General features: G+C 39.3%; 2 protein-coding genes across 3 annotated transcripts in view; one reads left to right on the top strand and one right to left on the bottom strand.

Annotated features, from left to right (window-relative positions):
* Positions 1-9,324, top strand: part of LOC137273426 (multiple epidermal growth factor-like domains protein 8) — a 56,939-nt gene extending 47,615 nt beyond the window's left edge. Inside the window, exons 27-34 of the mRNA XM_067806111.1 lie at positions 695-965; positions 1,897-2,089; positions 3,603-3,792; positions 4,224-4,337; positions 4,916-5,067; positions 5,700-5,820; positions 6,798-7,017; positions 7,759-9,324. Of these exons, the coding sequence (XP_067662212.1) occupies positions 695-965; positions 1,897-2,089; positions 3,603-3,792; positions 4,224-4,337; positions 4,916-5,067; positions 5,700-5,820; positions 6,798-7,017; positions 7,759-8,612 (2,115 nt within the window). The 3' untranslated portion in view covers positions 8,613-9,324. The remainder of the gene's footprint in view (positions 1-694; positions 966-1,896; positions 2,090-3,602; positions 3,793-4,223; positions 4,338-4,915; positions 5,068-5,699; positions 5,821-6,797; positions 7,018-7,758) is intronic.
* On the bottom strand, positions 367-27,980 carry LOC137273427 (prostaglandin E synthase 2-like). Of its 2 annotated transcripts, XR_010956137.1 has the most exons (7): positions 27,649-27,939; positions 25,284-25,499; positions 23,764-23,960; positions 22,735-22,947; positions 22,171-22,291; positions 21,238-21,772; positions 367-408 (listed from the first exon to the last, which is right to left on the bottom strand). XR_010956137.1 is itself a non-coding variant. In XM_067806112.1 (6 exons), the coding sequence occupies exons 1-6, from the start codon at positions 27,934-27,936 to the stop codon at positions 21,626-21,628; spliced, it is 1,182 nt and encodes a 393-aa protein (XP_067662213.1). In that variant the 5' UTR covers positions 27,937-27,980; the 3' UTR covers positions 20,511-21,625. The 2 variants fall into 2 exon arrangements, 1 of the variants encoding a protein (XP_067662213.1); XM_067806112.1 differs by lacking the exon at positions 367-408 and having other exon boundaries at positions 20,511-21,772; positions 27,649-27,980.

Genomic DNA, 27,980 nt, shown 5'->3' with positions numbered 1-27,980 from the left:
TTTGGTTTAAACCATCCCAGCAGTTCATTTGTGTTTTCTTATTTTTATGGCACCAATATTGGACAGCAAAATAAAGATGGGGAGTTCCCTGATATGGAATGCCTGTTTCATGGTTTCAAAAGACAGAAAGTTCGAACATCCCAAATACATCATGCTAATTATATTGGTGCAACAGAATGGGAAGTTCAGGATTTTCATCATTTTTTGGCATTTTTGTTTTATTGGATAGAAACAAGAAATAAAATGGGAAGTCACAATTAAACCAGACTTATTGTTTAACAAGAATAGGGAGTGCTCAATGGATGATGGACTAAAAAGTACTGGTTTGGTCTGTTCTGTGAACAACTTGCAACACTTGTGTGTTAGGCTTCCTATCGCTCTGCAAGGGGTCTTGATTAAGATGAAATTCTGAAAAGATAACTTACAGACTTCAGTTTTTCTGTATAAGCTCTCAACAACTATGTTGTATATTTCACTGTATCTTTATTAACCCATGCTTGTCGTAAGAGGTGAGTTACAGAATCAGGTGATTGACTTATGTCATCGTGTCCCATCTGACGTAATGGTAATTGATGCTCACATTGTTGATCACTGGATTGTCTGGATCAAACTCGATTATTTATAATATATAGCTGGAATATTGCTCAGTGTGGAGTAAAGCTAAACTCACTCACTTGTTAATGTTACATTTCAGTGTATGCCTCCCGCCTACCGCCCTCTTCGATGCTCATTTGGAGAATGTGGGTTTGTCATCCAACAGAGGAAAAATAAAACCCTCCAACCAGCTGCTCGTTGTCCACTGCCTTGTAGTAACCACACCAAGTGTGCAGAGTGCATTACAGCACCTGGGTGTGGCTGGTGTGCATTTGGGGGACAGAATGGCCTGGGGGTGTGCATGAAGGGAGGACGAGCTGGACCTTCTGGCGGCGCCTGTCTGGATGACCATCGGATGGAGATGCACCTCAGTTAGTACCATTTCCATGCAGTAATTAGACCAACTCAGTGTGCTGAGACACTGCTAGTGTTCCTTATCAGAGCTTGAAAAAAGCTGTGAAAACCAGAGGATAATTGGCAGAACGTATATGGCAATTACAATACTTGCTTATCACAACCTTTATGTTGCTATCAATGTCATTGCACTTTAAAGTCACAGATCAACGATACAACCAATGCGATTTTGATGGGAATTATTATACACATATCATTAAAAAGTTGTTACATAGGTTCTCCAAAACCCACAGTGATGTATTATCACAAATGCCTGGATTGGACATAAAAAGTTGATCATAATATGTACCGGTAGATTTGTATCAACAGTTCATTTGGTTCAAATGCGGAGCGATGAACTGCAATCTAACTCAAAAACCAATAAATCAAACCCACGCTGATTTTTTTGCAGAATTTATGTCCTAAAAATAAAAAAGTTGTTTAACAAACTGTCATTAGAATGTTGACACAGTTCACTGTTAGAAGGGAGGAGTGCAGAGAAAGTTACAGCCAGGTGTTTGAGAAGTACATGCAGACAGAGTCGTTGATTCATTAACCTGTGCTGTGCTGTCTCAATTCTTTCTCACATTTCATCAACCCACCTTTGAGTCAAATGAACTGTATCACATGAGTGCATTATATGGTTCCAACTTTTTATACTTTGTTTCTGATTTGTGGTAAACTGTTGTTTGCATGCACTAAGAAACAATATTAGTCTCAATGTTTCTTTTCTTCCTAATTATTTTGTTCGTGTTTCTGTGAAAATGACCCTGTACTGCTACAAATGGTAATGTCTCTGCAGTTTGACGTGTTCAGTATCCGAGGTTAATTTTCATTTGTGTTTTGCTTTGTTTCTGATCAGTCGGGTTTGACATGTTGCTGTTAATAGGGGTCTGTGATCTATTTAAGGAAAGACGGATAAATTTACAGAAACACAGTCCGATGGTGTCGCTGGTGCCCACATCTGGTCCTTTGACAGCTGCCCCCCTGAGAATGAGTGCCTCAATGGTCACCACACCTGCAATGAGAAGACCCAGAGCTGCATTGACACTCCCTCCCACTTCAAGTGCGAATGTAAGAGTGGATATGTCGCCACTCAACAGTAAGTGACTCTCTTGTTTTTTGACAAATACATGGGGTAGCCAAGTGGTTAAAGCGTTTGCTCATCATACCAAAAGACCCGGGTTCGATTCCTCACATGTACGATGTGTAAGCCCATTTTTGGTGCCCTTGACGGGATGTTGTTGGAATGTTGCTAAAAGTGGTGTAAAACCAAAGTCACTCTCTAGCTTTACAAATACAACTTTCAGAAGTTGGGAAAGACAAATAATTTAAGAGACTGCCTTACAAAGATCTTTCCTTGGCAGTTGGCCTTGAAACATATGTCATATTTGTGATTTCACTTTCTTAGTAAAGTACAAATTCTAATACTTTTTTGCTTGAGTCCAATCCGGGATTCGAATCCGCACCCTCAGAGTCAGACACCTAATCGCCAGCACACAAAGTCAGCCGCCTAGCCCGCTCAGCCACCACGACTTCCACTTTCTAAATGGCATCGTGTACTAATTGGCCTTGAAAACGCATTGAATTGTAAACTGACCTTTGACAGACAAGGAATATGCTCTATCAAACAGGCTTGACTAAATCTGATAGAATGCATTGATTAGGTTCTAGCATTCAACCTCGGTACTTGAGTTTGTTTCAGAATGTGCTTGTGTGCCCTGTGTATCATGTGTCAGTGCTCAGGGTTGGTGGGGTGGTTTGATGGTGAGAGCGAACGCTTGATATGCCAGAAACCTTGAACTGATTCCCCATGTGAGTATGATGTATGAACCTAATGTCTGGTGTCCTCTGCTGTGACATTGCTGAAATTATACCATGCTCACTGCTTCATTCCCAGCGCCCAAGTGTCTTAGTTTGTGTATGTTTTGGAGAGGAATTGTATGTCACATTGTCACAGGTCGTTCTATTCCTGTATTTGAGTTTGTGTATATTCTGGAGAGGAACTGTATGTCACAGTGTGACAGGTTGTTCTATTCCTGTATTTGAGTTTGTGTATGTTCTGGAGAGGAACTGTGTGTCACACTGTCACAGGTCGTTCTATTCCTGTATTTGAGTTTGTGTATGTTTTGGAGAGGAACTGCATGTCACAGTGTGACAGGTCGTTCTATTCCTGTATTTGAGTTTGTGTATATTCTGGAGAGGAACTGTATGTCACACTGTCACAGGTCGTTTTATTCCTGTATTTGAGTTTGTGTGTGTTTTGGAGAGGAATTGTATGTCACACTGTCTCAGGTTGTTCTATTCCTGTATTTGAGTTTGTGTGTGTTCCAGGGTTGAGCAGTGTGGACAGATGTGTCACAGGTCATTCTATTCCTGTATTTGAGTTTGTGTATGTTCTGTAGAGGAACTGTGTGTCACACTGTCTCAGGTCGTTCTATTCCTGTATTTAAGTTTGTGTGTGTTCCAGAGCTGAGCAGTGTGAACAGATGTGTCACAGGTCGTTCTATTTCAGTATTTGAGTTTATGTATGTTCTGTGTTCTGGAAAGGAACTGTATGTCACAGTGTGTCACAAGTCGTTCTATTTCTGTATCTGAGATTGTGTGTGTTCCAGGGGTGAGCAGTGTGGACCAGTGTGTCACCAACGCTGTAATCAAGGCAAGTGTGTCCATCCTGACCAGTGTGAATGCAACTTTGGTTGGGTCGGCGTCAGCTGCAACACAGAGTGCCAGTGCAACATGCACAGCAACTGTGAGGATGAAACAAAAGCTGATAACTGCACCCAGTGCCTCAACAATACTCAGGTAATACACATTAGCAATAACCTTTGAAGATCTGGGTCAGAATTGGTCATCAGTGACCAATGCTTGTTGTAAGAGACAACTAAGACAATCAGATAGTCAGGCTCTCTGGCATGTTTGATACATGTTATCGTATCCAAATTGTGTGCATTGATGCACATGTTGTGTCCAGACTCAACTATAAACAGATAGCCAACATATTTCTGAATATTGCCAAGAGTCGCATTAAAGAACAAAGAAATACAATAGCATTACCTCAGTAGATACATGCAGTGCAGAAACATTTCAAAACAGTACAAAACCTGAAACTACTCAACAACAAGAGTAACAGATGCTTGTTTCTATCAGCATGGAGAATGTGGGAGCATTCAGGCAGTTGAGGAAACTGAGGTGGATTGTTAGAATTAGAAGTGATGAATGGGTTTCTGATTCAGGGAACAGATTGTGGAGAGTGCAAGGAAAACTTTGTGGGCAATCCGAAAAAGGGTGGAAAGTGTATACCTTGCCATCAGTTCTGCAACAACCACACTAACAAGTGCAGGCTGGATGTAAGTATAGCTGTGGGGCCTGTAACTGTGCTTTACCAGCATGCAATGCTGGGAAGTCAGAACAGACCTGCCTTATGTTTCATGATAGTCTAGTAACAAAACTGGTTATAAGTCTCAGATAACCCTGGTCAAGGTGAATTATTGATCTGGGTCCTGTCTCACAAAGCTGTCATAGCGCTATGACAGTTGTAAGCCTGTGCTTCAGTCCAGGAGGTACAATTTCTGTGAAAAAATTGCAAGATCTTATACTTATGAGAGCTTTGTGAAATAGGGCACAGGTGGTTGGGCTCTGTGATATGGCAGAGAGATTGTCAATAATAACCTGATGGAGGGGAGTGTAAATCAGAATATCATGAGATCGTCTGGTCCAGATTCAATCATTCATATGCCAACATACGTGGATTGTTGCAAATTATGGTGGCATCAAAGAAACAACACACATGGCCAAGATACAATACATGGCAATGCTATGTGTATATTTCATGAGGAAGGTTTATTTTGGAGACATTTGGAGTTAATCTTTGGATATTTTGCATCATTTGTAACCCTATTCTGAATTCCTGTCAATCAATTGACAGAACGACCCACTTGGCAAGAGCGGACGAGGACCAACAGAGGATGAGGCTACATGTGTGGACTGCCAGCATAATACTCAGGGCGTACACTGCCAAATGTGTATGCAAGGACACTTCAGACTGCAGGAAGAACCCAAAACAAAAGAGTGCACTGCGTAAGTTGTAACAATTGTCACCATTGCTATGACGTGATGTTACTGGGGAATATTCCAAAATATGGCATAAAATCATACTCACCCAATGTTAATCTCCTGTGTACAGTATGTTTGCCCATGCTTGATAGCCTTTGTCAGTTGCAGAAATCTGTTTTCCATGCTCATTGTGCATCTTACACCAGCATCTTTATGTGATAATGGGAATGAGGACAGATGTGAGGAGATAATTTGGCCCCAGAGAAGGCATATATATTTGCATTGAGGTGTTTGTCGAGTCAGTATGTTTTGGGGATTGTCAGGTGCCTGTGTCAGTAGTTGAAGGTACTGTCAAGTTAGTGTCCGCATGTTACTTATGTTTTCAGGTGTCCATATGTCACTGATGGTTTCAGGTGTCCATATGTCACTGATGGTTTCAGGTGTCAGTATGTCACTGATGCTTTCAGGTGTCCATATGTCACTGATGGTTTCAGGTGTCCATATGTCACTGATGCTTTCAGGTGTCAGTATGTCACTGATGCTTTCAGGTGTCCATATGTCACTGATGGTTTCAGGTGTCCATATGTCACTGATGCTTTCAGGTGTCAGTATGTCACTGATGCTTTCAGGTGTCAGTATGTCACTGATGTTTTCAGGTGTCAATGTAATGGCCACAGCAACATGTGTAACCGACAGACTGGGGAGAGTTGCCTTTGTCAGAACAACACAGAGAGCAAGTGTGACAAGGACAGTACAGAGCCATGTTGGCAGAGACAGGTAGGGTTGCAATGCTTCACAAAACTATCAACAAGTTACTATGTTCATTAGACTACCATCAAATGGCAACTGAAAACCAATATCTTGACTGAGTTTCTAAGACACTCAGTCCTGAGGTCCTGGCTGAATGTTGTTGAATTAAGTACTATATTAATACAGCTTGCATTCTCATAGCATTAGGTCAGGTAAGAGAATAAATATGACATGCAATGTGATGTTATTAGGGGATTGGATGAGTATTGAAGTTTCAGGTTAGAGTCAAACTTCAGTAAGATACTAAGATTGAGTGGTCAGACTCGCTGACTTGGTTGATACATGTCATTGTATCCCGATGCTCATGCTATTGCAGTGTAAAGTCAATCTCACCCTCACTCACCCTATGATATTAACATATGCACATATTTCATGAATTTTGTTTTCTTTTTTTTCTAGCAAATAGATATTTCCTCAGAGCTACAGATAACATTTTGGGTCATTGAGTTATGTAATCGTTCACATTCATATCAACTGGGTATCCGAATTTTCCTTTGAGTAACCAAATAAATTGTACCCACCTGACTCAAACTCAGTTAGGTATTTGCCATTTTCCATTAATTGTGAAAATGAAAAAAAGTTTAAAGTTTGGTGTATGTGTTTGTTATTTATGTAATATCACAAACGATAAGAAAGGCTGCAAGTTGCCAAGTTGATGTGTTGAAATAGACCCTCGTAAGATACTTTGTATGTATGCATGTAAAATAAATTTTATTGAGTATTTTTACAAAAATTCAAGTGTACATGTATACAATAGATTCAAAAGGAATTGCGTATTCGCCTGGATATTCGCGTAATTTACGCAGATATGAATCTCATCTGTACGTCTGCTTTCTGTATCTGGATACACATATGTATCCACATGTAGTACAGTTAGGTTCACAATGGTGGAAGAATCCAAGTAGTATCATCTTCCATAAATGAAGTATTCGATTGTGTTGCAGTGTTCTGAGTGTCGGGAGTACTTCATGGGGACACCCACCAACAACCATCAGTGTTACCGCCAGATGACTGTAGACAAGGAATATTGCTTTGACCCGGAGACACAGAACAACTGCAACCGAGAACCTATGGCCCTCAGACAAGGCAGAACAGTCTTTTTTGCAGTCCAACCAAAATATCTGAACGTCAATATTCGTATTACAATAGATGTAACAATGGGAGGTAAGATTTAATGTTGACAAAGGTTTTCGGTTTCGTTAGAGGCATGTAGGAGTTGGTATTCAGGTATAAGTCAAGATGTTATGGATGTCAACTTTTCTTTATTGTTTACACAGTCGGAGGCTTTGTGTACATTAGTAGTATATATATCCTGTATAACTGTTACTTAGTATCCATCTGACAAAGGGGCAAGGAATAGCCGAGAAACGTGTAAACAATAATGAGTAAGTTGACATCAAGAACATTTAATTTTATGACAGTAGTCCTGTCCAAAATATTTGAATGTCATTATTTGTATTCCCATTGATATGGCAATGGGAGGCAAGATATAATGATGCCCTATGTCCTGTCTAAAACGTGGCAGATGGGTAGCCATGTGGTTAAAGTGTTCTCTAGTCATGCCTGAGACCCAGGTTCGATTTCCCAGATGGGTACAGTGTATGAAGTCCTTTTCTGGTGTCCCCTCGCCATGAATTTGCTGGAATATTGCCAAAAGCAGTGTAAAACTATAACCCACTCACCTATAAAAAATGGTGGATAATCAAGGTTATGGAAATTGTTGAGATAAGACAATTCTTGTCCATCATTGAGTACAAGAACGGGTATTTGCTGGCCACAATGGCTGCAATCATGAAGATCATTGGAAGTCAGGATTTTTATGGCTCCATTTTGCACATGTATTTGTCAGACTGTTTTGTATATATAAGGCAGTTCACATGCTAATCTGAGGATTGTATTTTCCAGGGGTGGATGTGTATTTCTCTAACAAGGAAAACACATTCCGTGTGATAGTCGGGAAGGGGACGGGAATCCACTCCGTAGACATGGACGAGGAAGCACTGAAAACCAAGTCAGATGTATCGGAATCCCAAGGGTTCTTCCAAGATGAGAGAAAAGCCAATGATCTGAACACTTTCATCACAATATATCGACAGAACACCATCCTTAGAGTCCGTGATGTTAGATTCCGACTTATTATAACCCTGCCCCGTGACAATCATGAACTGCGAACCGCTCGTTTCTACTTGATTCTGAAAAGCCAGGGTGACGGAAACCATAATGTAACATATGGCAGTTTATATTTCCGCCAGGATCAGCCTCACATCGACCTGTTCGTCTTCTTTTCAGTCTTTTTCTCCTGCTTCTTCCTCTTCCTCGCCATGTGTGTTATGTTGTGGAAAATGAAACAGGCCTTCGACGCACGGCGCACGCGCCAACTACGAGCACGGGAAATGGAGTGCATGGCATCACGGCCATTTGCCAAAGTTCTTTTACTAGTGGAGCCTGAGCACTCCATCTCAATGCCAGCTATGATACCTAAAAGGACTCGTGCAACGAAAATCACTCGAAATATTCACCAGATTGAAAGCCCACTTCATATCCCTACGTACCGGGATGACCATTTGAACATTAATCCCATAGCAATAGAACCAACTGACGACGGCGTAGCAGCAGTCGGGACAGTTCTCATTCAGTTACCAGGGGGGAACAGTGTGCCCTCAAAACTTTGTCTAGGGTCTGCATTAACAATGCGAATTAACCCACCAATTTCTGCAACTAAGAATATGCGGCGCAGGCCGAGTGCATCGTCTTGTTGATTGTTGTTGTCATCGTGCATGAATGAGACCAAATCTGTGTCAAAGTGAATGGATTCAACTTGTGATTCTTGGGAATTTTGCAGATTTCACATTTTACCCCCTTTTTTTTTTTTTTGTCAGAATGTCTGTTGCTGTTCTCTTTACCACTTGTAATGGATACACTTGTGTCAGTGACCTCCATTTTGTGTCTGTGGGTTACAATTGTTACGTGTGTGTTTAAGACATTTCAATCTCTGTCAGTTGATAACCGGTTACTATGGTTACGTATGCGTCGAAGACTACCAATCCTAGTTGATCCTTGTGACAGTGGTTTTGATCTGTCAGTGACCTTCAATTTGTGTCTGTGGATACCAGTTAGCATGGTTACGATGTATCAAAGACCTTCAGCTTATCTCTTTGGGTACCAGTTACCATGGTTACAATGTGTCAAAGACCTTCAATTTGTGTGGTACCAGTTACCAAGACTACAATGTGTTAAAGACCTCTATTCTTTGTCTGATGGTCCACAAGCCATCAAGGAAGTAAGGGAGGAGTACCAACTGCCATTTCACGACATGTTCTGTGTATTTCTCTTGTGGCAAGGTATGTTTCAAGCATCCTAGCCCATACTTAACCTCGGATATTTTGTGCAAGGGAAGAGAAGTTTTTTGGTGATGATTCCATGACATCCTGTCACTGTCATTGCAAATTGTTCCCTCCGAGATCCTTCAGTGTGATATATATTAACACGAATTACTTCAGAGATAGAACTTAATAAGCAGAAATGCCTTTCTAAACAAATACTCTTAAGTGTTGTAGCTGATCAGCATGGAAAGTTAAGTTCTGTCTCTGTATATTAATTGTAATGGCATGTAGATTTTACTATTTTTCAACAATTTTTAAATGATGGTAAAATTTCACATTATGTCATATCGATATTTAGTCATAATCGATTGTCATAATACATCATGCCATTTTACGATGTACAGAAATTTTGTAAATCAGACTGAGGTAATTAAGGATTTGCTTTTCATCTGAAAGTGTCATATTGTATCATGGGATATCAAAATACCTGCCACATGCCTATGAAAGAAATTTACTTAGGAGCAAACAGTCTGTGAAATGATCATGACTGACATTGCACTAAAAATGTGAAACATGATGACATTGCACTAAAAATGTGAAACATGTCATCATCTGTAGACCCCCAAAACATACAAAGCAGCAGCACACGAGTAGCATTGGGCACTGACCAGGTTTACAAGTGCCTTCGGAGTAATTTGAAATAGTCTGTTCTAATGAAAATCACTCGGAGAATGCAACATAATACAAATATACCACAGCGCTAGGACAGAGGTGCATATTTCTTACACATCAATGCAGATTGTTAGTCTTGCTGTGAGGACCTTGATGCACAGAGAGATCTCAGTTTTGTGGTGATCGTAAGGTTATATACAAGCATGGGAGGCACGATCATATAATCATCTTAGCACCAAGACTCTACCGAACACTGAGACACAAAGCTATCATAGTGCCACGACTGTCATAAGTCTTTGTTACAGTATTGGAAGCACAACAGACGTAGTGCAACGATAGCTTTTGTGAAGGGAGCTGGTTTACTTGTGAAAATGATCAGTTATGGACATTTTGCACTTTTTGTTCATAAGTATAATTTTTGTAGTAGGCTGGGGCAGGCCCCATGTGTGAGAGGACTTTGCTCTACGTGTCATGTACATGGTGGCAATATTAAAACAACAGATATGCACATTTGTTAGTTCAGATGTCAGTTGACTAAACAATCCCATCTTTGCTGGATTCGAGAAGGCATAAGATGATTTCTTGTAAAATATTGATTGTACTTGTTTATTGCAATGTCAATGCAGTTACCACAGTTACGGATGGGTATGAATGCATGTAATGGATGCCTACTGCAATACCAACCTGAAGTATTTCCAGCTATTTCTGGGGCTGTCAGTGAATGGTTCAGCATCTTGGTAGAATCGGCCATATTTGTATTTTTTTAGCCTTTGCAATTTGTTTGCAAATCGATCATCATGACTGGATAGGAATGAGCCATCAAGTCAATGGTCGCAGAATGCTCTTTTCTATAATTATTTTTTTTTTGTCATGTGACTGGGCATATGGTTATGTTTCAAATTTAGTTTGTGGATTGAACTGGACTGATATGACAAGAATATAATGAATTTGAATTTGTATTATCTTCGTACACTAAGTACTTAAATCATTTGTTTGAATATGGTGCTGAAGTTTTTAATCATTGACAGCCCTACTTATTTGCTGACTGTTCCAATACATCCTTGGACATATTGGACATCCATTCCTTCATCAGTCTATTATTATTACGATTCATGTTCTCGGCGAACAGCACTCAGATTAAATTTTTGGACTGGATCTGGATAGTTTTCTCACAGCTCAAAGCCTAAAGTGATACAGATCATTCAGGTTTGCTACTTTGATACTAAAAGATTTGAACCCATGATTAGAGGATCCTGGCATATCCAAGGAATGTAACTCTGCATCCTGTCCAGGGTGTTGAAGTTGTGTTTGTTGGTGTATAGCAAGAACATTAATGCACTTGACTTAGTTTGAATGGACAAGTTTTGTTAAGGATGTGGTGGCCAATTTGGATATGGATAGTTGGAACATTGTCAGTGCTATCAGTGCTATATGGCCTTGGTAAGAGCAGACGGCATGAATGAATGTGGGAAACATTTGTTTGATTTTTAATCAGTTCTAATTTGTTATCACTGTTGCATTTCAAGACATACCACATTCCGCAGAGGTTTGTTACAGTTGCCCCAACCCAAGATGACAGGGTGGGTATGTTACCTAGGCAGTAGAAGAACATAACATGATTCAGGACTGAGGATGTGCGTGTGTCAGTTAGCAATTAATGTTCTCTTGCAATCAAAGCAGTGAACTTATTGAGAACCTGCTTTACCTTAATATTTAAAGTCAATGCCAGAGAATAACCAGTCTTGATTATCTTGATTAGCATGAAAAGTTTTAATGAAACCTACTTGATTCTACGATACTGATTCATGTGACTTTTGACGTGTTTGTTTCTTAACGTGTGTACACGATTTCAGCATGTCGCTTTGTTGTGTGGAGTATTGCGTAGTGTATATACCCTCATCATTATCATTATTACTAGATCACTGATTTATATGATATGAATCTAGTACTTGTTACTAAAATCAAAAATTCAAGATGGAGACATGTTCATGATCTAGCCTGTTTGGTTTTGGCAGGTCTGTTTTCATCACAAAGGTCTGATTGTATAACTGTTTTATGAAATATACACTATAGAACAGAATGATGGAGCAGTGTATTCAGTGACCATCGATTTCTTAAAACGAACATAATTCTGAGTTTTGACGTAAGTTCAAATTTTTGCTAAAAATTGACACAAAGACAGGAAAATGCATTTCCCAGAATAAGCTGAAATCAAACTTGAACTCAACCATAGTAGGCAATTTAAACTTAGTTTGAAATTTGAGTAGAAACTTAAGTTTGTTTCAAGAAATCATTTTGTTTGATGTTCTGAGAAAGCCTTTTTCCTTCCAGTAACCCATTAACATATACATCTATCATATTTCAGAACAGTTTCTATACATAAGAATTAAGATAATACAGTGTATAATAAAAGCAGAGAATGCAAAATTAAAGAACTCAATAAACATAGAAAGATTGATGTTAACTAAAAACTTAAACGATAATAAAGAAGCCTCCGATCGATTGTCAACTAAACAACGGACAAGTCACAAGACGATTTTAATCTATGGCAATAATGAGTGACGCTTAATTCTGAAAAACAGTATTGATTTTCTCACTTATTGTTGCTTTCGCAGCAAGGAGGCTTGTAGTTGAAATGTGGCCACAGGTATTTTCCAAATTTGTTTTTTTGGTGCAGACACTGAAAAGAGAGGGTTATGGAATAGCAATGTCCATGTTGTTGAGATTTTTACTGTAGATGGTAAGGGTAGCGTAAAAAGTTGTAAGTGTTCTGTTTTGTTGCATAACCAAGGATAAATCAAGAATGGCTTACTGTAGATTCATGTCTATGTATTAATTTGGGGTGCTGAAGGGACCCAGGAGAGAGAATGAGGACAGGAATGTAATTTTTTTATCGTACCTCAGACCATATACTTTGTCCCTACTGATATACACAGTAGAATGCCATTTTAGGTCACCTAAATTTACAAGTGACCCTTTTTTCCTGTGTCAGTTGTGTTTTGACTGAATGTGGATTTTGTATATGAGGTTGATTGTATTACCTGTGACTGTGGTCATGTCTTGAAAGCAGCTGTTGTCATTCATCCCAGCATATCCATGTCATGCAATTCTTTCAATATTCCATTGTTTATCCATCTTTGATTTTATTGGTTGTGTTAGCTTTACACAGGTATACTTACAAAGCAATTGGTAAAATACAGGTGATCCTATGTTGGAATGAACCTTTTAATGAAGCTTAGTCATGAAACAGTAGCATATGTTGAGAATTTCATGATCATGGTATACAGTATCATCTTTCATGTCCAGATTTTTGTCAGGTTTTTATTGTGAAAGACTTGGTTTGAAAACTCTCTGCAAAAATATAGACTGCATAATGTTCAAATTTTGATTGAATCTCATCACATGATTCCAAGGTCTAATGTTAATGTACAACTCAAAAAGGTCTTTCACCACTCATTTCTGTTATATTACAGTAATTATCTCTCGTAGGAGGGCAGAGGGCCTTGTGGTTAGACAGTTTGTGTATGGAAGACTTGAGTTTGATTCTCCACATGGGTACAATGGGCGAAGCCAGTTTCTGGTGACCTCACTGCAATATTGCTTGAATATCGCTAAAAGCGGCATAAGGCTTTTCATACTGTCATGGGAAGCCACATCAACTACAGAAATAAGAAAGAATGAAAAGGTATATTCTTCTGTGTGTGTAGACATGTCTGGAGAGCTGCCATAATTCATTCAAGTTAATCCCTTTTATCTGTATCAATGTGATAGATTTACTACAATAATGTGAAAGAATTGGGTGGGTCTTACCTTTTTTAAGCTGTACATACCAGTCATTATCAAGTGAAGCTTTTCAAAGAAACACCATATTCACAATATTTTAGGTGTTAGAGGAGTGAATACCTCAAGTTTTAGACAAGTGTTTCATAGAGGAATATGTGTTTTCCATCATTCTTTACTACTTACATGCCTCTGCACTTGTTTGTTTTTCTTTTTGTTTTGTTTTGGTTTGGTTGTTCGTTGTGAACTTCAACATCAGGGTTCCAATCCACAAAGCATTTGTGGCATTACAACCTGTCGTAGTGCTACACTTTATCATAGACTTACCAGTGTCATTGTGCCACATACGTTTTGTGGATCGGAACCCTGGACATGATCCAGGGGACACTTGCACTGAGCAATCTTTGTGCTACAACCATCTTAAGTCTGCGTTGAGGTATGGGAGTTACGATCACCTTAGTGCTAAGATTGCTTTGTGCAAGTGGCCTTAGCATTGTTCTTCATTTCATCCAAATGAGTTTCGGTCAAGTCAGTTGTTAAATGTTCTAGTCTCCTATTTTGTTGATGTGAATGAGTCACTGTGTTGACACAGTAGAGGAAATGTTTATATGTTCAAGTTCCAATGATGCTACATGGCTCAATACTTGTAAAGCTTTGTCCTCCCTTCCTTGCATGTGTCCTTCCCATGTCCTCCTGTATATACATCTGGATGTACACAACATGCATAATTGATTGTAAATGCTTCTCTCGAGACCTCACTTAGTCAACAGGTAACAGAGACAACTTGTCAACTGAAGACAACAGTTTCTGGAAATAGGCTTTCTCCAGATGCCAATGTTTGGATATATTTGTGAATAGGAAGACAAGGGGTCTGTTCCACAAGCCGAGTGTAGTTCTAAAACTGTCATAAATGTGTGTTAAAGTATGGGAATTATGATTGCTACGAACGCTTTGTGAAATGGTACCCAGGGCTCTGTTTCACAAAGTGATCGTATCCTGAAGATGATCGTAAATCCCATACTTTCACATATACTATGACTCTCATAGCGTTATGATCTCTTTGAGGAACGGAACCGAGGTGGATGGTGTGTTGCTTTGTTATCAGTGGAGGCAGAATTAAGTGTATGCCAGCTTATCTTTCTGAGTTTGATTCTGATGTTGAAACAGTATGGACGGAAAACCATGATCTTGTCATCGTATCCTGAGAATTTTTGTTGATACAATGTTGGAAGCCATACCTCACACTCTGATTTTGGTGTTTATACCTGTCGAATAGTGTGGTGACATTCCAACAAGATGGTGATAAATGGACCATACTGTGATGGAGGAATTGGTGGTGCATTTTGAGTATGAACTGCTGGCAGATCTTATGTCCAGTCCCGTGGTTGATTTGCTGCTTGGGAACTGCATGGATGGCCATAGACAACCTTCAGCTTTACTGTGGTATAATATTTATATACCCTGGGGTATATTGTCTGCTGAGGTATTGGCATCATGCTGTTGCATGAGTGACACCAAAGGATTGTGTTCAGACATGCTTCTCTTGAGGAGTTGTCTTTGTTTCATTGACATGTAGGAAGTTCCCGTAGGCACAATTAGTAGGACATCATCATTGATCCTAGAATAGAACTATGTCAGCCTACTTTTGTAAGATTTGTACATAATATGGAGCCCTTGCATGATATGTTATGAATGCATGTGATATTTGCCCAGTTTTTGTCATTCTAGTCTAGAGAATATTCATGGTGTACATGAACTACGAGTCCATAGTGGCAATCTTTTGAATATTTTGTATAAATTTGTCTTATACATATAATATCGGTAGCTGTGAATATTTTAGTTGTAAGATATGTATGTATTAATGAATCAATGATCAAATCTGTTCTGGGGATCAAAAGAACCGTGATGCAGAAAAGCAAAATTGTGTGTTTCAGCGCCTGTGTCAAAGTATGTTCTAAGAATTTTGTGATATATCTGGTTGTCAAATGGCAAAATTCATACCTATCAAAATATTTCATGTGATATAGAAACTAGCAATGACCCATTACTCAAATAAGTTGAATTTGTAGGTTTTTGTACAAATCTGAACTCCAGTATGCTGTAGGTGAATTATGGAACTTAGAACTTTCCTACAGATCTTCAGGGCTGACCACTTGATATTTTTTTATATGTAATACATGTACTCATTACATTTGAAAGAACTAAAAATAGTCGTGTAATAAGATGAGATGTTCTTTATGATCTTTTGAGCAATATATATATCAAGGTGGAAGGGAACTCGGATTTTTTGTGAAAAAAATTTTGTGTTCTATGAGGATCAGTCTGAAAGAAGAAAATAATATTTGGATTTTTACAAAAAAGGTTATTTTTCTTTGTACATGATGTATTGCCCAAGATGAAGGTATTATAGAGCTCATAAGTGTTGTCTTCTACAGATGTTAAGTTTGGGATTATACAATTAAGTAAAGTACAGAGTCTAGATCAGAACCTGATTCTTTCTAATCCTGAAATATCAAGAGTTCAGCCTCTGAGTCTTACATCTGTCTCGTCATGACCATCTACTGCTGTGTTTTGAAAATCCACTTTCGGGGCTTGTTATGGTTAAAGAATGTGTCCACCAGTGTAGTCCAATTCAGTTTTTATACCAAATTTACTCAGAACTCTCTCATATTAACATATGATCCAAAGAATACTTTGTGGCATTGCTTTAACCTATTTCATTGTTTATTCTCAAATAGGTCATTTGAATATTATTGTGATAAGTGTATATCTCTTAATGAGTATTTTAACAATGTAAGTTCAAGTGCAAGAAAAAAAAATAGAGTCAGTTGTGTTCTTCACAGTTTATGCCATTTTGAAAAGGTCTGCACGTAAGCACATGATAAGGATAATGATCATTGAATATATTTAGGAAGACAGAATGTTAAGCTCCAAATCCTTAATTGTGACTTTTGTCAGAGTGTTCAGAGTATTACTGATATGGTCATATTTTGTGACCCATATACTTCCGAACACTACCCTAAACTGTAACATTTAAAATATATTTACTGAGTATGTGACGAACAATATTTAACATCCAGATGAAGCATTTATTGCCTTAATTAGTAGGGAATATTTTCAGACTCAAAAATGAATCAGAAAATATAATTCCACTGACAAGAAGTTAAGTCTTCCAAGTAAGAAATGTTTCTGAGAACCGTTTGCATGGAGCAGTAGAATTAATTTATTATAAACTTAAATTTGTTAGGTCTGTGGCAGCTGCTTAAGTTAAGGAAACACCTAGGAAATTCCATCAGTTGTCAGATTTTGATAGGCATGTGAAGTAAAAGGTATCAACAGTTTTATTGGATAAATATTCCCTCAAAATTTCTTCAAACCATGCATGATAGAGACTTGTTGTCGAGTAAATATTGCTCACTGAATCATGAACATTTACTCACATGCTCTTTACTTACCTACAGTAATCTTTCAAAGATCTCCCTTAACAGATTTACCCTGGTATATCTGACTTCAGTATACTCAACCCAAACCTTTGTGTGTTTGCTGGCTGTGGAGGTACATACTGCGATACTACTTCTTTTAGTTGCTTATACAGAGCTTCGAACCCCTCATAGAGTAATGTTCTTGTAGAACTTGATCCTGATTTTTGCATTTGCCTTGATAAACATCATGCAAGCAAACAAAAAAGAATATTACAATACAAGGGATCTGTAGCTACAGATTAGCAACCAAAGCAGAAAGAAGTGTGTAGGTGTGCAATCACAGGTATTGGTCTGCCACATTAATTAGTTTACGAGTGCCAATATGGTATATTCATGTACTTAAAATGTACAGCATTACAGTATTACATTTCTGTGTTAAGATCAAAAGCATTTAGTGTTCTATTATTTGTTAAATTTACTTATTTTAAGTGGCTATATCAAACAGTTTTTGTGATGTGTTGCAAAGAAAGATGCCCAATGTTGGTTTTCAAAGCATTCATAGTGCTGGAGCTCCCATAATTAGCAGATGGGGAACAGTTAGGGTGAAACGGTATGCTCTTACCATGGTACAGTATGTATTGCGGTACAAGGCCTTCGGTTTCAGTTCAGTATGTCACATGATCATACTGCAGAAAACTTAGAAAATAAAAAATCACCTCAATCTTTGTTATTTTGAATGAACAAAACGTTTTGATAACTAGATAGAAATGACAGTACAAAAACCCAAAATAGAGAATTTGTACATGGTTCAACTCAAGGTATGCTGTTTCACCCATAGTTAATAGCTATGCTAGATCCAAATCACTCACCACATGGATAGAGGTTTACAATAGCACTTTGACTGTTTTGTCTAACAAGCCATAGAATACTGAAGTAATCCTTTTCTGATTCTGTGGGTATTTTTATCTATATATGTGGATATTGTAGAGAAATGTACCTTTTCTAAAAGACTGAAGATTCTTGACAGCCGTGTCCATGTCGAAGATGGAAACTTGATTGTAACATGGAAATGGGATGTACCTTGTGAATCTCAAAATGTCAAGGTATGTAAGCTGTTGGCTCAGCTTATTTTCCAGTTCATGATATGATAATAATTTCTTATTGAAATGTTAATATAGTGGCATTTATTTATCAAATATGAATACCATCAAACTATTGTAAAGCTTTTCTCTGCCTAAAAGAGAATTTGTGCAATATGACCTTGAAGACATGAATAGTATTACAGTTCCTTGTTATTCTTTTAGAGATTGGCAAGATTGGAAAATGTTCTGGATATCTATGAGAAAAGTGATGGAAACCGGTTGGGTAGTTCTTGAATTTGTGATATGGCCAGTAAGTTAGGTGTATACACAATTGTGTGCTTGTGTGTCGCCCAATAGTAGACTGAATGGCGATATTTGATATGAGTCCCATCATGCCTCATTGCTATCACCGTATACACTCATCGCCATCGCTCACTGAAGTCTCAGACTCAATAAATCATCATATATACAAATATGCTGTTTGTTTTCCTTTCTTGTTTAGTTGCAGTTTGTCCAAGTACTAGTATATTGAGGAAAAAATCCAACATGGCTAAGGATTCAGGAATTGCTATTGAGATGTGTGGTCCTGTGCATAGAGCTTAGATCATAAAACAGCTGAGGTTAAACAACATTGGGTGCGGAGAGTCCTTGCATGGGTGAACATGTGTGGCAGCTTGACTCCTGGGAGTTTCTAGGACTTCTGTCCTGCCCCACAATGAAGCACATGTGGTACATGTGGTCTCACCTTAGGCAAGTCAAAATTGCCTCTGTTCACCCAGCATGGGTGAAAATGGGCACCTAGTGAAATAAGTCTGTTAACCTTCTATCGCCTCACAGGCAACTTGAGCTATCCAGGATAATAATGATCAGATTGTGCGCTTTGAGAAGAATATCTCGCCTGGAAAAGGCATGCTATAAACTTCTCAAAAGTATTATTATCAATGAGTTTGGACTCTATTTTGAAACAATCAGTTTTGTCCCACTCTTCAGAATTGCCAGCTTGTCTTAGAGCCTGCATTATATGAGAGAGATCTGCTAACCTGGCTGTCCCTTCCATGCAGACAATTGTTGCCTGGCATAAGCAGAGATCAACAATGATCAGGTCGTGCAATAGTCAGTGAGGATGCAGTGTTTTCAATGCATGCTCATAATTTGACCTACTGCCAGTGTTACATACATAGTTTACTGGTACTGTCACCGCTGCACTGTTGGAGGAAACACAATACTGATACAGTTTTCCAATATTTAGCAAACCTGTGAACCAGATGCTTCATTGGCATGTTAGAAGATGCTATTTGATGAACATAGAGATTCTCTGGGTTACACTATCTTTTTATTCTTGAGTACAACGTTTCAGGGCTTGTTCTAACCCCATCATGAGGTAGAACTAAACAGTATTTGTTGACAAAAACAGTAACTGTTACTGTTCAGTTCTACCTGATGATGGGGTTAGAACAAGCCCTGAAACCTTGTACTCCAGAATAAAAAGACAGTGCAACCCAGAAAAATTTCTATGTTAATCTGTGAACCACAGCTATGTTGCTGACAAGATGGGAATCAACGCTGAGAGAATCTTGGATTCCAATGACATTCACAAAAATTCCATCTACAATGGAAAGGACAGCTAATCGTCATAGGCAATTTTAGTTTGACTTGTATATGACCACTGTGAAGTTCCCTGAGCCTGTGTGTGCATGTGCATGTTCTGTGCATCTGGTATGCAAGTATGTATTGCGTTTGTCGTAAAGTGCCACACTCAGCAACATTCCATCTCTTTGATGGCGGTCTGTAAATAATGGAATCTGAACCAGAAAATCTAGTGATCAACAGCATGAACATTGATCCATGCAGTTGGGGTGCAATCGGGGAGGGAGTATTGTTTTACACCGCTCACAGCTATATGGCAGTGGTCTGTAAATAATCGAGTCTGGACCATACAATCCAGTGATCAACAGCATGAACATCGATCTACACAACTGGGAACCGAAGACATGCCAAACAAGTCAGTGAGCCTGACCACCCAATTCCGTTAGCCGCCTTTTATGGAAAGCAAGGGTTGCTGAAGGCCTTTTCTACCCCAGACCTTCACAGGTCAGGATGCAACGACCTGTGTTAAGCATGTCAGAAAGCCTGACCACCTGAGCCACGATTTCTTAACGCTATGATAGTTGTAAGTTAATGCTAATGTATGGCACTCACGACAATCATAGAACTAAGAGAGAAAATCTAAGCCCTGATCCCGTCAGTTGCCACTTATGACAAGCATGGGTTACTGAAGACCAATTCTTCTTTGTATGTGGGAGCGCATGAGAGCACACATTTGATAAAATGGCATGCATATAACATCGGATCATCCACAAAAATGAATAACACGGCCATAACTTTTCTGAAAACTTAGTATTTTTCAAGATGCACTGATTCTATAATGAATTAAGAATAACCGCTGAAAACAGCATAGTCCTCTATAAGATTCTGAAGAGCTGTCCTGGCTCTAGTCCAGGCTCCCTGACCACAGCAATCACATATATAGCACATACATCACAAATAGACTTGTAGTGTTCATTCATGACTGTCACATTTAAGGAATCTCTATAGACTGCCCTACACAAGGCCACTGGTCATTTACCTTCTGCCTCACCAAGTAACATCTAACAATAGTATTAGTAACATTCACCTTAAGGAATGAAACACTTCATAGCTCAGCAGCAGTTCAGTTGAAAGATGTATTGATTCATACAGATACAGATTAGTTTGTTGACTAACGAACATTTAAAGAACATGAGTGAAAAAAGCACACACTCTCTGTGTCTGCCTTTCGGGCTGAGGTCTCACAGCAAATTCTGAGATGATCCATAACAATGATAACTGCTCTCTACCTAATGGTGAATGATTTTTGTTTTTAATGCCTCTCTTAGCAATATTCCAGCTATATGGTAGTGGTCTGTAAATAATCAAGTCTAGACCAGACAATCCAGTGATCAACAGCAGGAGCATCTATATATGCTAATTTTGATGACGTGTGTCAATCAAGTCAGCAAGCCTGACCACCTGATGCCATTAGTCACCTCTTACAGTCAGCATGGGTTGGTGAAGATCAATTCTTACCTGGATCTTCATGGGTCACAGTATGGTAGAAGTGGTCATCTGGATACAACAGACATTTACAGTCACTTCCTAGCATGATGATAGCATCAAGACTGTGGTATGTATTCAGCAGAATAGTCAAAAGACACATTGTACCTTAACAAAGCTAACTTATTCTTGACTCAACATCTGCAACAAGTTATCTCCTTCACAAAAAGCATCTGTGTTATGGTTGCCTAGCAGTTTGAAGTTCCTTGCTGACAAAGACAAGTTCCATGGTTTAATAGTCACGTCACATGATTCAATCCAAGCTCCCAACACCATTGTGTACACAACAGTTTGATGGAGTTGGGTTGAGGTAATCTTGATGATTTGCTGAGCTCTGTCGCTAAGCGACAGGATGACATCATCAAGACTTCCTGTTAAGAGGGTTTGCTCCAGCATGGCTTTCAACGGCAGCTTTTGTTCTCCGATACCAGGGGCCGATGTTTGTGTTGGACAGAGCGTCTTGGAAAGCCTCGCAGCCCTCGATGGAACTCAAAACACCATAAACCGCCTGGAAGTGAAGCAGTAAGCGATTGGTAGGATTTGACATGGTTGATAGGCAAGAGTTGCACACAGCTCTGGACAACGTACGCAGTCTGAAAGTGAACTGTCACTGGTTGAGTGGCCAGAGTTTCACACAGTTCAGGAAAATCTACACAAATGTGAACTGTCATTGGTTGGGTGGCCAATGTTTCACACAGTTCAGGACAATGTACACATCCTGAAAGTGTACTGTCATTGGTTGAACGGCTTTAGTTTCACATGACATGGGTACACAGCCTAACAGTGACCTCTCACTGGTTGAATGCGCAGGGCTTCACATGATTCAGGATACTGCACACAGTCTGAAATGGGGTCTGTTTAACACACAAAGACTGCAGAATAAAAGGACTACATAGAACAACTCACCAGGTCGGCCAGATTAGGTCTGTCTCCTCCCATAAACTCCTTCTTCTTCTTAGACAGAGCCTTTGTCCACTCTCTACAGCTGTCATACAGGGACTCACGGACATCGTCCTTCAACTTATATCTGTCAAACGTAATAGGCATGTGAAAGGGGTTTAATCTTTTACTTAAGAATATTTTGCTCATATGATGACATGCAAGCTTGTGTATGTGTGGCTACATGTACTTGTCCATAATTGAGCTGCTTTTATAGTGCTACTTCACCGAGATATCATTCCACAGTTTAGCATGAATACCTCTGACACATTATATTGTCTCAGAGCCGACCGGTACTTGTTGTACCCATTAATGCCAAGAGCCAGACTGTACCATATTTTGACATCTTTTGGTATGACAAGGGCAGGGATCAAACCTGCAACCTTCTGCTCTCAGATCTCAGAGTGTGTCTGCTCTCTAATTCAACCAACACATGAGTGAAAAGCTTTAACCAGGTCAGTGTCCGTCAGTAAAGTGAGGAAGAACAGATGAGAAATAAAAATGCTCAGACATCATTTCGGTCAAACTTACTTATTCTTGAGCATCTTGCCAATGAAGTACATGACTGTAGCACCGAGGTAGATCACGATCTGTCTCTCAACACTGGAGAAATTCTTCTCCCATTCGCCAACATCAGAGAAATAGTGAAAGGCCTGCAGTGCTTCTGAGCGTGTCCGGTACACGTTAGGAGACAACATGTGCACTAGATTACTGTCAGCCCATTGGCGCCATTTTCTCTCCTCTCTGCAAGGCAAAAGTGTTTGTTTCGAGGATCCAAGATGAGTTTCAAAGGCAGTGTCATCATACTGTCATTACCTCATGCAGTTGCTAAATCCCTATGTGCACATATGGACACACACATTTGTTTTTTCTTGTTTAACATCACACTCATAAATATCTAAATGAGTCAGTGCAATTAGTTTTAAATGGTACTCAGCAATATTCCAGCTGCAGCTATATGGTGGGGTCTGTAAATAATCCAGTCCAGACCAGACAACCCAGTGATCAATAACTTGAGTGCCAATATGCGCAGATGGGAACCAATGACCTGAGTCAACCAAGTCAGCGAGTCTGACCACCTGATCCAATTAATCGCCTCTTACAACAAGCATGAGTTACTGAAGATCAATTCTAACCCGGATCTTCTGGGTTCATCAATATTTAAGCAATATGACAGAAACTGTCTATAACTGAGTCTGCAGACTATTCTCAATGACAGCATACAATCATTTTCAACTTATTAACATAATCCTCATCATTCTTTTATTCCATTCAATACCACAGCTTTGCTCTGAACAAGGTCCACATGACAATATGTTGGAAATAGTAATCAGTCAAATCACACTCATGACAGTTATAAGAGAGGTGGTAGAGCTGTCATTTCTCAAATGGGGCCAGTTGGGTCAAGGGTACTTGTGAAATGAATGAGGGCGTGAATGTGGTTTATGCCGCTTTTAGCAATATTCCAGCAATATCACGTCAGGAGACCCCAGAAATGCACTTCACACATTGTGCCATTCATCAGAATACAATGGTAACTAAACAATGTGTTTTACTTACTTCCTTTCCTCTGGCGTGGACTCTATGCTTCTGTCCATGTACATAATGAAATACTTGTTGGGGAAGTCATACACAGTCTTGCGACCCTCCTTGGACTCGATGCAAGGGTAGTAGGAGTAGAGCTGGTCCATCTTTTGCATCTTGTTCTCCATGTATGACTGTAGTAGACTCACTATCACACACGAGTCATGCATGGCCTGACAACAAGCATAGTCTTTGAAAGAGAAGGTGGAACATGACTTGTCTGTCTGTTTTGATGTTTTTTTAAGACCACTTTTGGACCCATTAAAGCTATGTCAGGGAGGAGTGAAATTATAATCAAGTCTGGTCCAGACTGTCCAGTGATCAACAGCATGAGCAACGATCTATGCAAATTGGATACAATGACATGCAACAACCAAGCTAGTGAGGCTGATAACCTGTTTGACACATGTGATTATCTTACCTCACACACGAATGTCGCTTTCTGATTGGCTGTACACTCTTCTATTATTTTCAATGTACCCAGCTTACAGGCAATGTATTATTTTCAATGTACACCGTTGGGAATTCCAAGCTCCTCTGGCCCTTCGTGGTAGTACTTCTTTGTCTCGAATAACATTGAATCACGCATGAAGCATGGAAATTACCAATGTTTTACGATTGACAATCGATGGAGATAACTAAATCTGTTAACCTAGTGTCGTCTGCAAAATGGCAATTCGCCTCGCATTTAACAAAAGTGCTTCAATCAGTTCAAAATTAAAATTCAGGGGTTCAGTAAGATAAATACGTTGTTCACTGGTCCCTCGGGGTCCATGGGCTCATGTACCTTCGAGGTTTGTTTATGGCTAGGGGAACATAAACAAACCTCGAGGGTACTTGAGCCAAAGGCCCCCTTGTGACCAGTGAACAACTTATATTATATCCCAATTGTGTAGATCAATGCTCATACTGCTGACCACAGGGTTGTCCAGATGCAGCTATTTACACACCACTGCCAGATAGCTGAAATATTGCTGATCTACATGAGCATCAATCTACTCTACTCAACTGGGAAGTGATGACATGTTCCAATCAAATCAGCGAGTCTGACCATCTGATCATGTTAGTTGCTTCTTACAACAAGCATGGATTACTGCAGACTAATTCTAACCACAGATAATCACAGGTCGACAGAGAGATTAATATTTGCTATGACAATGGTCTTTGACAGTCTCCATTTCAAAGAATAGACCCATGATATATTTTCCCACCGAGCTGACACATAAACATCATTACGAAAATAACTTTAAAACATAGTGATCTAATCAAACCTACTTTCGCTTCTAAAGACAAATTATTGCATTCTAGGCCTTATTCTCAAAACGTTCATAGCCCTAAGAATTCATAACTTTGATCATAGACAATGTGCTAAGAATGGGTTTAAGAAGTTTGTAGGGCTATGAACATTTCAAGAATAGCTGGCCCGGTGAGTGATGAAACAGGTTAAAAACAGATTCAAAACCCGGAAACCATGGTGGCCCTACAATAGATCTCACCAGAAAATCATCTTCACCAACACCATCTAACACCAACAGCGGCACTTTCTTGTACTGGGACCATTTGAGCTGCTTTTTGGTAATTGAGTTGACCTCCACTATGTTGTAGGAAAAGCCATGATAGTCTAGGAAGGCTCGCACTTTGCAGCAGAACGGACATGTCTGATACTGAAATAATGTCAGTTTCAGTCCACTTGTGTCAGTGTCGATGTGTACCTGAAACAAATTACAAATCATGTTAAGTAAGTTGTGATGGCTTTGTAATCAGTTTTGGTTCAGACTGACAATATAGTATGGGGGATGGTTCTGTTATTAGTGTTAATGAGTTGGTGCTTTGGCAGAATGGTGAGTAGGTAGGTGTTGGTGACTGAATGAGGAAGTGGTCATGATTGTGTGTTGTGTAGTATATGTGTGTGACGGAAGGAGGGAATAACCAAGCAAGTGAATGTCTGACAAGCTAACTGACTGAGGAAGTGAGGGTGGGTAGCAGGGTGATGCCAAGGCCCTTGCATCTTTGTGAGTTTTAAATTTTACTTAAAACATAAAAAAAATTGAGATAGCCCCTAACTTGAAATGATTCACAGTATATTACGTAATCAGATAATACAATACAATGACAAGGACTGGCGCTTCAGTGTACCCCATCCACCTGCTTTGCAAACTGACCACACCCCTGTTTTGTGTGAATATATCGGCAACTAGTTGTGGCAAGATCATTTAGTTATGAGTCAAAATGAAGTTTCAGTCAACTTGCAGAAGTAACAATAAAGAATTGGCAGGTGTATTGAGTGGTCCCTGATAGGCCAGTCAACCACAGTTATGTTTGCATCAAGTTTTAATCAATTGTACCTGATCATAGCGTAGCGATTGGAAAGGCAGGCAGGTGCAGTGCACCAAAGTGTCCAGCCTTCTCAGGATGTTTTGTACTAAAGTCCATTTGGTTCAAAAGCGGACCAATGAATTGCAGTCTAACTCAAAAACAAATAAACATAACATGCTCAATGAAAAGCTGATCATAACTAAAACATCATAGATTCGTACCAACTCTGTGAAGATTTTGCAGAATTTTTAACCCGAAAATGAGGTGTGCGAGAATGCATGGAGACAGCACAGCACAGGTTAATGAATCAAAAACTCTGTTGGCACATGTGCTCATGTTTCTTGAACACCTGGCAGTCCCTTTCTCTGCACTCTTGGCTTGCAACAAACAGTGAACTGTGTCAATATTTTTATGATAGTCTGTAACAATTCTTTTATTTTTAGGGTAAAAAATCTGCAAAATCCTTACAGTGTTGGTATGATGTTTTAATTATGATCAGTGCTTCATTGAGTATTTTTACTTTTTAAGTTAGACTGCAATTCATTGGTCCACTTTTGAGTCAAACGCACAACACATAGAGTGTTTTAAGTCAGGGTTCATCTCAAAAACAATAAATTTCAAATCTTAAATGCTTTCACAGACACGAGGGATTGTGGGGTGGTGTCCATTTAGACAGGGCTCTTAGGGAAACATGTTTGAATCAGCACTATTAGGAAAAACACTATTGGAACAACCATCTTTCTGTATCGTGACAATACAAAATCAGACTCATTTATTGGGAACTTCACACTGATATAGGGCAGTCTCCTATTCTCGCGGTAAACACATTTTCTGCCGAGGCCACCGATGTGTGATACTTAGTGGTTGTTCACATCACTGACCAGTAACTAGGAAGTGGCCCAAGTCTGTGAATTATCAAAATTTTGCAGTGTAACAAATATTCGTGAGTTTTAACCAAGTTGGAAAAATCGTAACTTTCCCACGCCCTTCCCGATAAGATTCCCCGTCCTTACACCTAATAACGTTACTTTCCTGTTATGCAGCGAGAATAGGGGACGCCTCAAAAACTCGTCGGCGGATGACTATGTTTTTCATCAAGCTCAAGTGGGATAATACACCTGATGGATCAAGCAGTTGATACATGCACATGTTAGAGTGGGGACCTCTTCATTCAAAAACAACAAGCATACATACGAAGAGAACAGGTTATATTCTTTTTTCAGCAGATATTCGTAAGTACCGCGAGAATAGGAGATGCCAGTATATATTTACTGCATTAAGCAGAAAGGTAAACAATCAAATGCTGAATAAAAGGTAAACAAATATAATGGCGAGGTAGGTCCACATTTAAACCACAACCCTAAATTATCTGGCGCTGGTCATGTCTGAACTGATAAAACCATACTCCAATGCAGTGATGACGTAACATCACTGACATTACTGCCAAAGATCCTTTCAGCTTCATGATGCATGATGTTATCTCTCTAGAAGTAGTCATCCATACAGTTGTCTGCTTCATTAATATTTCTATATCATATTACTAACCCGTCTAGATGGAGTCAAGTCGGGTTTCACGTTTCCACTCGCGTAAACCTTCCATCCTTCAAAGCCGATCACGGCGGATCCAAGTGTAAACATTGAAGCCCTTGTGAAAATTGACCAGTTTCGCTTTCTTGCGTTCTGTCGATATCCCTGAGAAGTGGACTGAAATCGGTATGGTATTGCATTTTGTTTTGTCTGCAATGTTCTCAAGAAATAACGCGAATACTGGACATCCTTGCAAGTTTGATGCAATATATTTACACACGCACGTAACCTTGTGGGCGCCGCCATCTTGTTTATGTAAGAAAAGTCAACGTGATGATCTGAGAGATATT

Source organism: Haliotis asinina, chromosome 2 (assembly GCF_037392515.1).
Source record: "Haliotis asinina isolate JCU_RB_2024 chromosome 2, JCU_Hal_asi_v2, whole genome shotgun sequence".
NCBI lineage: Eukaryota > Metazoa > Mollusca > Gastropoda > Lepetellida > Haliotidae > Haliotis > Haliotis asinina.
Note: the sequence above shows the minus strand (reverse complement) of the source record. Positions and strands in the feature narration are given on the sequence as shown.

Bases quoted from the DNA above. Each gene is read 5' to 3' on its own strand.
- LOC137273427 (XM_067806112.1), bottom strand. From the start codon at position 27,936: ATGGCGGCGCCCACAAGGTTACGTGCGTGTGTAAATATATTGCATCAA. The intron at 22,948-23,763 runs GTAAGTAAAACA...TTTGCCTTGCAG, and splicing joins TCCACGCCAGAGGAAAGGAA to AGAGGAGAGAAAATGGCGCC. The intron at 22,292-22,734 runs GTAAGTTTGACC...TACGTTTGACAG, and splicing joins GGCAAGATGCTCAAGAATAA to ATATAAGTTGAAGGACGATG.